We start from the raw sequence: 14,058 nt of genomic DNA on the forward strand, positions 1-14,058 counted from the left end.
TCACAGAGCCATAATGGCGACACGGTTTTACCAATGCACAACTGTTACCATGACGATGAAAAGATGGCTTGGCTTTGTCAGCCCGAGTCTGAAAGCTTGCGTTTTAACTGGCTGTCGGAACCTGCAGTTACACTCTGGTGACGTACAGATGCATCCAGCGGCACAATGTAGCAGTTTGGTTGCTTCACGTGACTGTGTTTGTGAACGTTTGTCTAACCGCCATCACTAAGCGATGGCGGACACGCGAAGTTGGGGTGAGTGAGAGAGGGAGAGCAGAAGGAGAGTTCAGGTGAGAAAATTCATTTCCGATTCCTAGTTCCTTCACACAGACATTGGGGTGTCTTCTGGAAGTTCACCCGTGTCTCTGATGTCTCAGGTGAAGAAACAGCGTTTCATACTCGCGATGGTGCGCGTGAACATCGCATCCGTGCGTGTTCACAAACAGATGGCAGCTCAGTGTAGCTGCATCCTTAATGCCACATTAAATCACATTGCATATTAGCTTCAGGCCAATTCAAACATTGCAGTCCAGACAATTTTCTTCACGTTTATGGCGTATTTCAAAATCAAAATGAGTCTGCAGCACGCTCCCGTGGCCCGGCAGACTAACTACATCATTATCAGTGTGTCCGCTGCTGCAGTGTAAACGCACCGCTTTTTATTTGATATCGGATTAGGTGTAACAGGACTTAAAGAGATGAGGTGTTGAGTCTGATCTTTCCCCAGTATGTTACACCAACACTTTACATCCCATGACAGCGAACAAACAGAAAACACTGGTTCAACAACACCCCCCATCATCTGAACATCAAAATTACAACCGGTTTTGACAAAAACTCTGCTGATCCCTGCCTCCTGCTGATACATATTTAACCTTTGACCTCCATTCTTTGCTGTATTTATATCTGACTCACGCTTTTATTATCACATTTTTACTATTACTGGAATTTATTTACCCAGAGATGTAGTTGTAGTCTGTTGTTGAGACCCCCCCCCCTTCCTGGACAAATAAAATATTTCATTGATTGGTTGATTCATTTAAAAAAACGGGAGGGGGGGGGGGGGGGGTGTTATTGCAATGTACAGGTTTATTGCTGACAATGGAGGAGTGGCTGGTTCTGTTTAATAATGAAGCAGCTTTCTAGACACGAAACTTGTCTTGTGGGACGCTACAATAGTAATGGACAGTGACTTGGACAAGTAAATTTAATCTGATTACTTGTTTGCAAATAGTAACGCGTTAGATTAGTAGTTACTGAAAAAAGAGGTCATATGAGAGTAACGCGTTACTAATTAACACATCACCAGTGTCACTGGTCCTGACATTAAAATACAGTGGAAAACACAAGGGAAGCAGACATACATGCGAGCGCACACACACACACACACACACGCACACGCACACGCACACGCACGGAAGCTCAATGTGAAAAAAACATTGAAAAACAGCACATATATCCACATGGCTGCATTTTTGTCTCTCCACCTCTTATGTATTTGAAAAATCATTCACTTATTGCATGATTCATATGATTGCATGAGCAAAGACTCTCCCTGGGTACAATGTTTAAAGCTGAGACTCATTGATATTCCCTGCAACCTGTTAATATTTTTACAGGCTCTAATTTGAAATGACTTCAGTGGTATGCAGTGCATGCTGACAATTTGAAGAGAGGCAACGTAGGAAAAAATACAAGCAGCTTGGCAAACATGTTATCTAAACTAAAGAAAACAAACCACCCAAATGCCACCTTTTTATTCAGTCTCACCTTCATTTCCATATAAACATATGTGACCTATAGAAGCTCTTTGTTGTTTAAACTCTGAGAGAAAGCACACAAAAAGGAAATTTCTTAGCTGTATTTTCTCCACAGACGTGTATGTGTGAGCAAATGTAATGCTCACTGACAGCTCAGTGTGTGTGTGTGTGTGTGTGGGTGTGGGTGTGTGCGTGTGTGTGTGTGTCGGTGTGGGTGTGTGCGTGTGTGTGGGTGTGGGTGTGGGTGTGGGTGTGTGCGTGTGTGTGTGTGTGTGTGTGGGTGTGGGTGTGGGTGTGTGCGTGTGTGTGTGTGTCGGTGTGGGTGTGTGCGTGTGTGTGGGTGTGGGTGTGGGTGTGGGTGTGTGCGTGTGTGTGTGTGTGTGTGTGGGTGTGGGTGTGTGCGTGTGTGTGTGTGTGGGTGTGGGTGTGTGGGTGTGTGTGGGTGTGGGTGTGTGCGTGTGTGTGGGTGTGGGTGTGGGTGTGGGTGTGTGCGTGTGTGTGGGTGTGGGCGTGTGCGTGTGTGTGGGTGTGGGTGTGGGTGTGGGTGTGTGCGTGTGTGTGTGTGTGGGTGTGGGTGTGTGCGTGTGTGTGTGTGTGGGTGTGGGTGTGGGTGTGGGTGTGTGCGTGTGTGTGGGTGTGGGTGTGTGCGTGTGTGTGTGTGTGGGTGTGTGTGGGTGTGGGTGTGTGGGTGTGTGTGTGTGTGGGTGTGGGTGTGTGCGTGTGTGTGGGTGTGGGTGTGTGCGTGTGTGGGTGTGTGGGTGTGTGTGTGTGTGGGTGTGGGTGTGTGCGTGTGTGTGGGTGTGGGTGTGGGTGTGGGTGTGTGCGTGTGTGTGGGTGTGGGTGTGGGTGTGGGTGTGTGCGTGTGTGTGTGTGTGTGGGTGGGTGTGGGTGTGGGTGTGTGGGTGTGGGTGTGTGCGTGTGTGTGGGTGTGGGTGTGTGCGTGTGTGTGGGTGTGGGTGTGGGTGTGTGCGTGTGTGTGTGTGTGGGTGTGGGTGTGTGCGTGTGTGTGTATGCGCAGAGGCCTGCAGTACATGTACATTGGATGTGGAGTGTAAATACTCCTCCACACAGGTAAATAAATACTTGTCAGGTGGAAGACGAACATGAAAGTGCGTTGTGGTTCCAGTGGTTCCAGTGGTGGCGACCTTCATGAGGACGGGTGCTGCTTAGCGTATAGTGCTCTATGAGCTCTCCACCTGGAGTCCACCGGGGCAGGAAGAGGAGATGGAGAAATAGCTGGATATACTGTCTGAGAGACACAATGAGTTTGATTTTATACTCACAGAGTTCCTCAGAACTGTGGGAGGTTCATGGCCTCTGGCGGATTAAGAAACGGAGACCTGATAAGAGCTTCTGGGTTCAAAGACACCACCTTAGCTTCAAGTTCTTTACATTTGGACACGTTAACTTAGCCTCATTGGATTTCTCCTGTGGCGTAATAAACAGTCCCTGCTGAGTTTCCAGAGTACTTATCTTTAAATATCTGGAAGTACATTTTTTTTGATTTTAGAATTAATTTGAAGTTTATATATTATTAAACATGTGATGTTACAGGTATAACATGTTGCTCCTGTATACAGAGACTTCAGGTAACTTTCATTTTCCAAATAAAATCCTCCAACTACCGTAATCCATGAAAGAATGCACTTTATAAACTGTTAAACTATAGAGTTTAATGTGAAGATACAATGCAATGCAATGCAATACCATACACATTCCGAGAGTGAAATGGTCCAAATATAATAAGTGTCATTAAGTCACTGCTAATTAGAGGCTTTTCCTTTGAAAGGGCTGGTTTCCTTCAGGTCCAAAGGTCAGTTGACACGTTGATTATGGTCAGACCTCTGTTTTTATCTAAATGACATCAATTATTACAAAAACATGAAGTTGTACCATGAATTATGTATCTATCGGAATCCATTTCATATTTATAACCACAACGTTCCAGATGGATGGATGAATGGACGATGGCTGACTGGATGTATGGATGTATGGAGGCTGCCTGGATAGGTTGATGATGACTGACTGCATGTATGTATGTATGTGTGGATGACGTGCTCCTGTGATGTTTTCCTGTTTTCCATGTGCAGCAGTGACCGTCGCCGCCATGAGGCTCATGTGCAAGTCAGTGGATAAGATGAGGTGCTTCAGGAAGCGCTCCATACTCCCATTCCTTGGATTTCTCCTCACCTCTCTACTCTTTTTCAATCTTTACATCGACGATGTATTCGTGCTGGTGAGTTTGTTACGACAGAATGAAAACACAGCAATGTCAAGTTTTAATTTGATTTATCGCTTTTTTGTCTTTATTTGTGTGATTTTAGGAAACTGAAAAAAGACAGCTGGGAGACAGTTTGATGCACCTTCCAAACTCTGAAAGATATGTCCACACATTAAAGGACTTATCCAACTTCTCTGGAACCATTAATGTGACATATCGCTACCTCGCAGGAATTCCTTTATCACGAAAAAGTATGTTTCAATCCATGAAAAAAAAAACAAATTTAAGTCATTTTTACCTCTCAAAAACAAATGTTCATATTGTAAATGTGGCTAAAAGTTTGATACTGCTTATAACAACTCTGAATCATACAGTAAATGTATTTACAAATTGAACCTAATTTAAACGTTTGTGTCCGTCTGCTGTCCTCGCAGAAAGGAACAATATTAAAATTATTTCTAATCATTTGCAGGCTTTTTAAAATCTCTTGTCACACTATTAAGTATCAAAAATTACAGATTCCTCTGTGGACCTTCCCATGTAAAGTTAACAGTAAAGTTTAAAGTCATATTATCTGAGAATTGTGGAGCTGAAGCCGTCAAACATTATGTGTTCATGTCTAGAGAGAGATTGAAGGAATTCAACACATCTGGACAAGAAAAGCTGTTTGCTCTCCAAATAATGCAAGAGTCAAACTACAGATGGAAAAATGAGTATTCATATATAGACCAGGTCCTGGGGGAAATGTTTCAGGAGAAAAATTGTGTGTGGATTTGAATCCAGGAATAGTGTTTTAAAAAAAGTATTGAAATAAAAAAAAACTGCTGTAAGGAAAGTTACAGAAGTCATCCAATATAGACCACTGTCTTCATTGGGTTCATGTTGGAGCTTCCAAGAAAAGTATTCAAAAGCCTCTGAATTCCTTTACAGGAGCAGCTTGTTGCTTTTATACCTCTAATAAATATTGGTGTTACTGCCGTCCTACTGTTACACAGACGTTGCACTGATTTCACTTGATCAGGTCAGGATAAAGTATTTCCATTTCTAAAAAAAAAGATTGAGTCAAACTGCGTCAAACAAACGGTTTCCAATGAACTTATTGTTTCTAATTGATTTGTTTTCATAACACAATGTGATGTGATGTATGTTTAATTCTTTTGGTTGTAAATTCTGAATCATCCATCACGAGAACAACTTGTTTTTGTTATTATTTATTGCAGAGTATCTCACCATAGGCTTGTCATCTATCAAGCGGAAAAAAGGCAACTACCTCCTGGAAACGATCAAATCCATCTTTGATCAGTCTAGCTATGAGGAATTGAAAGAGATTGTGGTTGTGGTCCATCTGGCAGACTTTGATTTGGTCTGGTGTGAAAATCTCGTCCAGGAAATCAGCAGGAAGTTTGCCCATCACATCATAGCCGGGCGCCTCCTGGTCATCCAGGCCCCAGAGGACTTTTATCCATCTCTGGATGGGCTGAAGAGAAACTACAATGACCCAGATGACCGGGTCCATTTCCGTTCCAAGCAGAATGTGGACTACGCTTTCCTCCTCAACTTCTGCACAAACCTCTCTCACTTCTACATGATGCTGGAGGACGACGTGCGCTGCTCCAGGAACTTCCTGACTGCGCTGAAGAAGGTGATCACCTCCAAGGAAGGTTCCTACTGGGTGATGCTGGAGTTCTCCAAGCTGGGCTACATTGGGAAGCTGTACCACTCCAGAGACCTGCCACGCCTGGCTCAATTCCTCCTCATGTTCTACCAGGAAATGCCATGCGACTGGCTCCTCATACACTTCAGAAGTTTGCTGGCTCAAAAGGATGTGATCCGCTTCAAGCCCTCACTGTTCCAGCACATGGGCTTTTACTCCTCGTATAAAGGGGCAGAGAACAAACTGAAAGACGACGACTTCGAGGAGGACTCCATCGACATTCCAGACAACCCTCCTGCCAGCCTTTACACCAACATCAATGTTTTCGAAAACTACGACGCCACCAAGTCTTACAGTAGCATCATTGATGAGTATTTCTGGGGGAAACCTCCATGCACTGGAGACTTCTTCCTGATCATCTTTAATAAATCAACAAAAGTCAGCAGGATTAAAATAGTGACAGGTACAGAGGACCGACAAAATGACATTCTTCACCACGGTGCTTTGGAGGTCGGCCAAAGAGCTGTGGAAACCAAGCAGGGACGACAGTGCAGCTCCTACATAACACTGGGGGAGTTTAAGCTGGGAAAAATCGAGGTGAGCAATGTGGACCACAAGATCGGCTTCGATATTGAGTGTGTGCGAATAGTGCTCACTGCTGGCCAGAAAGAATGGCTCATTATCAGAACTATCAGTTTATGGACCACACAGCCTGTCAGTCAGTTACAACAATAGAAAAAGGACAGATCTATACTTCATTTTTGGACTTCTGCTGTTGATTAAATCCAAATCAATCCATATTTTCTTGGGTTGGTGAGAGATCTGGTGTATATTTTTATTGTCGTGTTAAAAGGACCAATGTGTACTGTAAATATATTTTATACTTTTTCTGAAATTGTGTATAATAAAAGACTCATATTTGGGTTAGTCTCTCTCTCTCTTCCACCCCCCCCCCCCCCCCCCCCAAACTATTCCACAGAATCTCAGCACCAAACCATCAAACCTGGATGTTGTTAGTCTGCTGAGCTCATTTCTTAACATTTTGGCTCCAGACAAAGTTACGACCTGCAATGAAAAAGTGATTTTGAACATCACAATCCCAAATTCAGTCAATGAAAATGTTTTACAAGCAATGTTCAAAATTCCAAGAGTCAATATATTCCCATTTAGCTCCACTTACACAACTGACAGTCCCTTTATCTCTCCAACTGGTCCTGGGTCTAGTAAACCCCTGACAGGAGGTGTCCTCCTCACATACTTGAACCACACTGCTGCTTTCAGTGTGGATTATTAGCGGCTCTACTTTCAGTTCCTATCAGATGTCTCAATTCTTCACTCTGCCGTGAACCTGTCACCATGACAAATGCAATCTCTCCATCGTAGTTATGACGTTACTGGAGTGAAGACGTAAAACAACCTGCGTTTCTACCTTCCTGTAGAAACCCTGTCTGTTAGAGCAGCTGCTTCTGAATGTGTCAGAAAGCGGGCATAAAAACACACTGATGCTACTAATATAAACTATTTACAATGCAAAATTTTAAATTCTATAGAATGATTTTGATTTGCCTGAAAAATTCCTTCACACATTCGTTCATGCAAACATAGCACAGTCCTGTTGGTTATGAGTTCGACCTATTGGTGTGTGGTGTCCTCTGCTGCCATCTATTGGTACACTTGGAATCAATCCCATACAACTTGGGCAGAGTCGAGCTCATCCATGGTTCAGAGACACAGATTTACCCAGCATCCAGACATGGGGAGAACATACAAACACAAAACAGCAACATAACACATCTGAATGTCACATTGAGAATGTTAGGAAAGCCACAAGTGATGGAAGAGCTATATTCGTAACGCTTCATGCCTATGTGTAAAAGCAGCATAAGCTGGCCCAGCCACCTCCTACACCTTCTCTACCTGCCCCACTCCCTCCAGTGGTGCAAATTACATCATTCTTATCCATTAGCATTTTGTCAAAGTAAGACTTTTCTCTTCAGTGTCTTTTTTCAAGAAACACATGGAACCAAATTTACAGTATGTTGTTTGGAACTTTATATGTTCTTCCCAATATAGGAGGAGTAGGAGGTGAAAATAGACACCAAGGCTAAACTTTTAATTAAACTGTGGACTAATAGTCAGGAATCAATTCAATTCCATTTACTTCAACTGTTTCAATTCAATTTAATTCTGTTCAATTCAATTTCTATAGTGTAAAATACAACACAGTCATCTAGTACAGTATTTTACAGAGAAAACCCCAACAATACCACATGAGCAAGCATAAGCGACAGTGGAAAGGACAACTCCCTTTTAACAAGAAGAAACCTGCAGAACCAGACTCAGAGGTGTCAGCTTTCTGCTGTTCCAATAGAGTTTAGGGGAGGGAAGGGAAGAAAAGGAGAGGACAAAGACAGAGAGCAACAAGTAAATGGACAGAATTCCACTCACAGGAAACCTGATGGAGGCAGGACGCTCAAATCACAAACGTTCAGTTTACTAGTCTTTTTGTCAGGTAAACTTTGAGCCTTGACTGAAGTTACTTTTCTTCCAGTTCCAACAGTTTTATCTAAAACTGCAACTGTAACTTCAGAACATATGGACTGATCTACTCAGCCTTGTAATGCCGCTGCATCGAGCTCTGACTCCCCAGCTTGTCTGGACTCGCGTGAAAGGTCTGACGTCTGTTAGACCTGCAGCTAACTCATTCCTCAGCTCCTGGTTGCAAGAAATTTGAGCAACATTAGTGTCATCATGGAGGTTAACTTCACTGATGGGACTACTCTCCTTTGGAGCTTCACTGAAACTATGGGTAGAGGCAAAAAGCTAACAGTATAGTAGCAGCAGTCATTCCACTATTTCAGGCCAGTGCTTAAAGAAACAGTTTCAGCAATACTGTTGACATCACTCTAACTCTAACATCAACACATGCAGAGTATCCTTCACCAGTTTATTGAGGTAGGAAAGCTAATACATGCCTCTTCATTTAGTGGCATGATCAATGTTCTGACAAAGATGTGAAGGTATATCCCAAACAAACCTACGTTATATTGCAGCAGGCTCATAAACTGCAAAAGGCACACAAGACAGTGTTGAACTAAATCATTTTTATTGGCAAAATAAACTATACTCAGAGAAGTAAAACACAAATCTGCACAAAGCCTACAACTGACTCAAATAGTACTGACATGAGAAGAGGTCACATCACTCCAGCTTTAGTGTTTCTTGATTGGCTTCTTGTTAAATCTAGAACAGAATTTATAATCCTTCCTTTAACTTATAAAACTCTTAACAACCAGGCTCCATTGTATCTTAAAGAGCTTTTAGTCTCATGTTGTCCAGAACACATGGTTCTCAGAGTGCTTCCCCCTGGAGGTTCTAAAATTAGAATGAGAAGAGCCTTCAGCTTTCAGACTCGCCTTTGTGGAAAAACTCCCAGATTTAAGATTTTCAAACATACAGAATTGTAGCCACCTAAATAATATTTGTAAGAAAACAAACTATTTGTAAATCTATCAAGATGTCAGTGAGATTAGAGTATATATATATGTTTGTGCAGATAACTCAGGTTTCCTCAGGTTCCACAGATTTGGCCAGAGAGCTACCCGAGTCAAGATGGCCACCGGTGATGACATTAGAGAATCCGCGGTAAGACCTAGCCTTTATTATATACGTCTATGAGCACAAAACCTGATAACGAGCCACTGATTGCAATCAGCCATGTTGAAGCAGGGAAACATGGCAAACATGGCAAACATGCAGGGCTGTGGCCCTCCAGGATCTGAGTTTGACACCTTGAAGGAGACTTCATGAGATCAGGGTAATATTTGAAACCCTGCAATATCTGTAACGAAGTTGTTTCTCAGTAATATCTCACCTTTGAGGAGTGGACCCAAAAAGAGCAACACCCTGTACTGGGCGACACAGCTCTCTGCACGGACACATATTTACATGTTAACACACCTTAATGAGCAACAGCCTGCCGAACGTGGAAAACAGACAGGTTTTCCTGGAAAATAGACAGGTTTTCCTGGAAAATTTCAAGCTGTGTGACACTAAAATGGCCAAAATACTTTGGTTGGACCCGATTATTAGAATATTCAGGCAGTGGGTGCTACATGATTTCATCTATACTCTGGGTTCACGTTCTTAACATTCCATAACGTAATGATCCTGAAACTATCTCCAATTCTGCTGCCTGGCATTCTCCACCTTTCCTCAAGTAGCTTATGTTTCTCCTCAGGAGTTCACTTCTGTACAGTCCAGTCCTGTCTGATGGTGTGAGACAAACTTGGATAGTTCTGATTCAGAGACAAAGTTCCAGGTGGAGCAGGGGTGAGAAGATAAGGAGGAGCGGCAGAGTGTCCTTCTGAATCAACATCCAGTAGAATGTTGATAAACAAACCAGCCTTGGACGACTGGCTGTCATCTTTGTATTGGTTTAGTTATTTGCTTTTCAATAACCATAACATATTTGATATTTGGTTCTTTCAATATCAACTGGTCCTACAATTTGTCCTTGTGACCGGTCTCCCCAAAGAGAGGAAACCTGTCTTCAGGGGACATTTGCCATTGGATTTTAGGGCATCCCTACATCAGAGATTTTACTGTATCGACATGAAATAGACCATTTTCATTGTCTGTTTGGGTATGAACCTGGCCCGAGGCTGCCTGAAAACATGTTCCAGTCAATTAAATATCATCACTAACATTCATTACAGTAATTTTTATTTACATGGCCAAAAACCAGTGAGAAACTGGCCTTGAAGGGCCTCACAGTCTTTGCAGCATGGCAGCATCTTTCTAAACTAAAAGGCACCACAATGGAAGATGGAAGGAGATAGATGAGGATCCTTTTTTAATTGATGAGCAGTGGGAGCTGTATTCAGATGAAAAGCTATGAAAAAGTGCAGCCAGTGCAGGTTTGAGTAGCAGTCATGCTCACATGCATGAGACCTTCAGGTGACGAAGCTGCCAGTAAATAACAGATGGGCTGTCTTCTTAAAGAGCCAAACTCAAAATTACTTTTCAGCAGACAAATGGGCTCTCGCCATCATTTGGCTCCTCTCACTGTGATACCATGTGGTGATGTTTTTTTCAGCAGCCAATTCCTCAGCAGCCATTCATGCAACTTCTTGATGTCTTCCTCCACAAATCCTTCTGTTCACAGCTGCGCCTCACCAAACCCTCAGTTATCTGGTGGCGGAGGCAGCAGTCTAAGCATGGATGCCCAGACTTCCCTCGCCCCAGGGACTTCCTCCAGTACTTCTGGTGGCACCCCAAGGTGTTCACAGGCCAGCCGAGAGACAAAGTCCCTCCAGCGTGTCCTGGGTCTGCCCCGAGGCCTCCTACTGGAGGGACACGCCCGGAACACCTCCCTGGGGAGGCGTCCGGGGGGCATCCGAAATAGATGCCCGAGCCACCTCAGCTGGCTCCTCTCGATGTGGAGGAGCAGCAGCTCTACTCCGAGCTCCTCCCTGGTGACTGAGCTCCTCACCCTCTCTCTAAGGGTACGCCCAGCCACCCTACGGAGGAAACTCATTTCAGCCTCTTGAGAAGCCGGGATAGCTTCTCACAGATCCTGGAGACATTGATCTGAGTGGACCATGTTCTCCACTTCCATTGTCGAAGCTTCTGCTCGGAACTTCGGCCGCAGGGTCTCTGGCGCCTGTCGTGGAGCCAACCCCTGATCCCGGTGGTGGAAACCGGAAGTAAGGGATGCCGTCAAGCTGAAGAAGGAGTCCGATCGGGCGTTGTTAGCTCATAGGACTACCCAGGCCGCTGATAGGTACAGGCAGGCCAAGCGAACCACAGCCTGGGCTGTGGTGAAGGCAGAAACTCGGGTCTGGGAGGAGTTCGGAGAGGCAAGGCACCGGGAGTGGATGAGATTCGCCCAGAGTTCCTTAAGTCTCTGGATGTGCAGGGACTGTCGTGGCTGACTCGTCTCCATACGAGGGACACAGTCGAACACCTTCGCCAGATCCACAAAGCCCATGTGGACTGTTTGGGAAAACTCCCATGAACCCTTGAGCACTCGGTGGAGAGTATAGAGCTGGTCCAGTGTTTCACGACCATGACAAAAAACGCATTGTTCCTCTTGGCTCCGAGGTTCGACTAACGGCCGGATCCTCCTCTCCAGTACCATGGAATAGACTTTTCCAGGGAGACTGAGGAGTGTAATCACCCTGTAGTTGGAACACACCCTCCTTCTTAAAAAGAGGGACCACCACCCCAATCTTCCAGTCCAGAGGTATTGTCCCCCACCGCCACACAATGTTGCAGAGACGTGTCAGTTATCTTTACATTTAAACAGTGGCGGGCTGTCAGGGCCTTCAAGGCCTTCTCTGCAGGCCTAAGAAAAAGAACTGAATCACAGACTGATGTTGATTATATTTTGGACATGAATAGCTATTAAATAATTCCAAATGGTCTGTCCGCTTCTTCTCATAGCTTCTCCCCGGCTGCTGTTACCAGACATGTACTTCCACATTAAAGCGTTTAACCAATCAAATTTGAGCTATAATCTGTTGCCGGGTAAAGAAATCTTCCTGAGGCCTTCAGATTAAATTCTGCAGGCGTCTGCAGTGTAAAAGTAGTGTCGGTCACGTGGCTGCTTCAACGAATCATATTTTGATATCGCCGAGACTGGGCCTTCACGAAGGCCTAGCGTGAGGTCAGCGTTTTCATGCCTTCTGATTGGCTTGTCAGAGAGTTCACCCTCCAGCCAGCTGCCTGCATCTGTAGTTAGATGCATGAGCAAAAATATAGTTGCGGTTTGTCAAACCTACAATGACTAAAGGAGATAATAAAGACATTTAGTAGCAGATTTATTGTCAAAACAATTTTGAAGGACTTTTCCAAGAGCTCATGCATAGTAGTGATGACAAAACTTCTGCAGCCCAATAGTTTTATCTAAGCCACATAGAAGCGTGATAACAAGTAAGTTACAATAACACAGTGCCATAAGTAAATATGACGATAATTATACAACTTAATTTGTAGTTTGTTTTCCATTTGTTAGGTTTTTTTATGCAAGTTTATATATTTGTGTGCCTCAAATTTACACGTAAATACAAAGTGTCCTCCAGGGTGTGGGCGCCGGCAGGTTGGCGGGCACTTCATTCACCTCCCCCTGCTTAATGCACGTCTTTTCCGATTCAGCCCGAGCCGGCAGGTGCTTCTCGGCTTCTCCGACTATCTGGTTACTGCTATCAGGCTGCAAGGACGTCGCAGACGGTGTCATTTCTTTGGGCTTGTTTCGCCATTTTTCGTATATCCATTGTCATATCAGTGATACGTGAGAGGTGACTGAAAAATGAAAATATACAGCCGCTGGCTACTCTTTGTGGCGGATTGATACGATTACGTCAGGTGCGTGATCGTGTGGTATGTTCAAGAACCACTGAAAACTCGGATTTTGTCAAATTAAAACTGTTCATTATGGTTTTAACAGGTGGGTTGAGTTTCTTCTGAGGTTTGGGTGTTTTGAACACATGATCGACTGAAAACATCTATAAAAAAAATTAAATACTACATTTTGACTGAGGAGGCGGGACAGTCACGCCCCCTCTTGACGCTGGGACTGGGATTTAGGATTATACTATTTGCCATCATATTATTTTCAAGACCAAGAAAAGCTGACGTTTGTCTCCCCCCTCGACCCCCAGAAGTTTCAGGAAAATCAGCCGCTTTTTATGCAGCTGCAGCAGGAGAAGAGACGTGAACTCGGATATTTTTCATTCATAGAGGTATTTATTCTGGCGACGAGTATCTATCTGTGATGCAAAGGATTTTTATACTGCATTTCTGCATGGTAACATGGTTTTTGTAGCCATTGAAAGGTTATTGAGGGGTGGATTGACTCAGACCAGTACTAGTGAAGGCGTGGGTTTGAAATGCACGGCCCACCACTGCATTTAATACACATTTTGAAAAAACTAATAGCAAACAGAATTCTGTTGTCTTAAGATAATCAGCCTGAAAAATGTGTGTCATTGTTGTTTTCTACAGCAATTCCAGCAATTTATTTTAAAGAAGAGAAGAACACAGTTCTTTGGTTTCAACATTATTCAACTTGTGATCATGTGTAGCTTTAGAGTAAAAAAACAACCACACACACACACACACACTCACACTCACACTCACACTCACACTCACACTCACACTCACACTCACACACACACACACACATACACACACACACGGAACTGCACTGAATATTCATAGTGGAATTGAGCATGTGAGCAAACATACATTGTGTTCGCAGGAAAAACACTTGGTGAAATCTTCAAAAATATAAAGTAAATTAGTTTATTTCTCCTTTGAACCGATTATGGGGAGGGGGGGACGGAATCCAATTTTACATTGAGAGCCCCGCGGTGACGTCATAAATACGCGCCTCTGTGATGAATCATATCGTCAAAACAA

At 43.8% G+C, this 14,058-nt stretch overlaps 1 protein-coding gene across 1 annotated transcript; it reads left to right on the plus strand.

The window, feature by feature from the left end:
- Positions 1-3,866: 3,866 nt before the first annotated feature.
- LOC308136965 (alpha-1,3-mannosyl-glycoprotein 4-beta-N-acetylglucosaminyltransferase C-like) lies at positions 3,867-6,369 on the plus strand (the record flags this gene model as incomplete). The annotated part of the gene is made up of 3 exons (XM_080505521.1): positions 3,867-3,995; positions 4,084-4,231; positions 5,201-6,369. The coding sequence occupies 3 exons, from the start codon at positions 3,867-3,869 to the stop codon at positions 6,367-6,369; spliced, it is 1,446 nt and encodes a 481-aa protein (XP_080361647.1).
- Positions 6,370-14,058: the final 7,689 nt, after the last annotated feature.

The sequence above is a fragment of the Blennius ocellaris genome, assembly GCF_963422515.1.
Source record: "Blennius ocellaris genome assembly, chromosome: 11".
NCBI classification, from domain to species: domain Eukaryota; kingdom Metazoa; phylum Chordata; class Actinopteri; order Blenniiformes; family Blenniidae; genus Blennius; species Blennius ocellaris.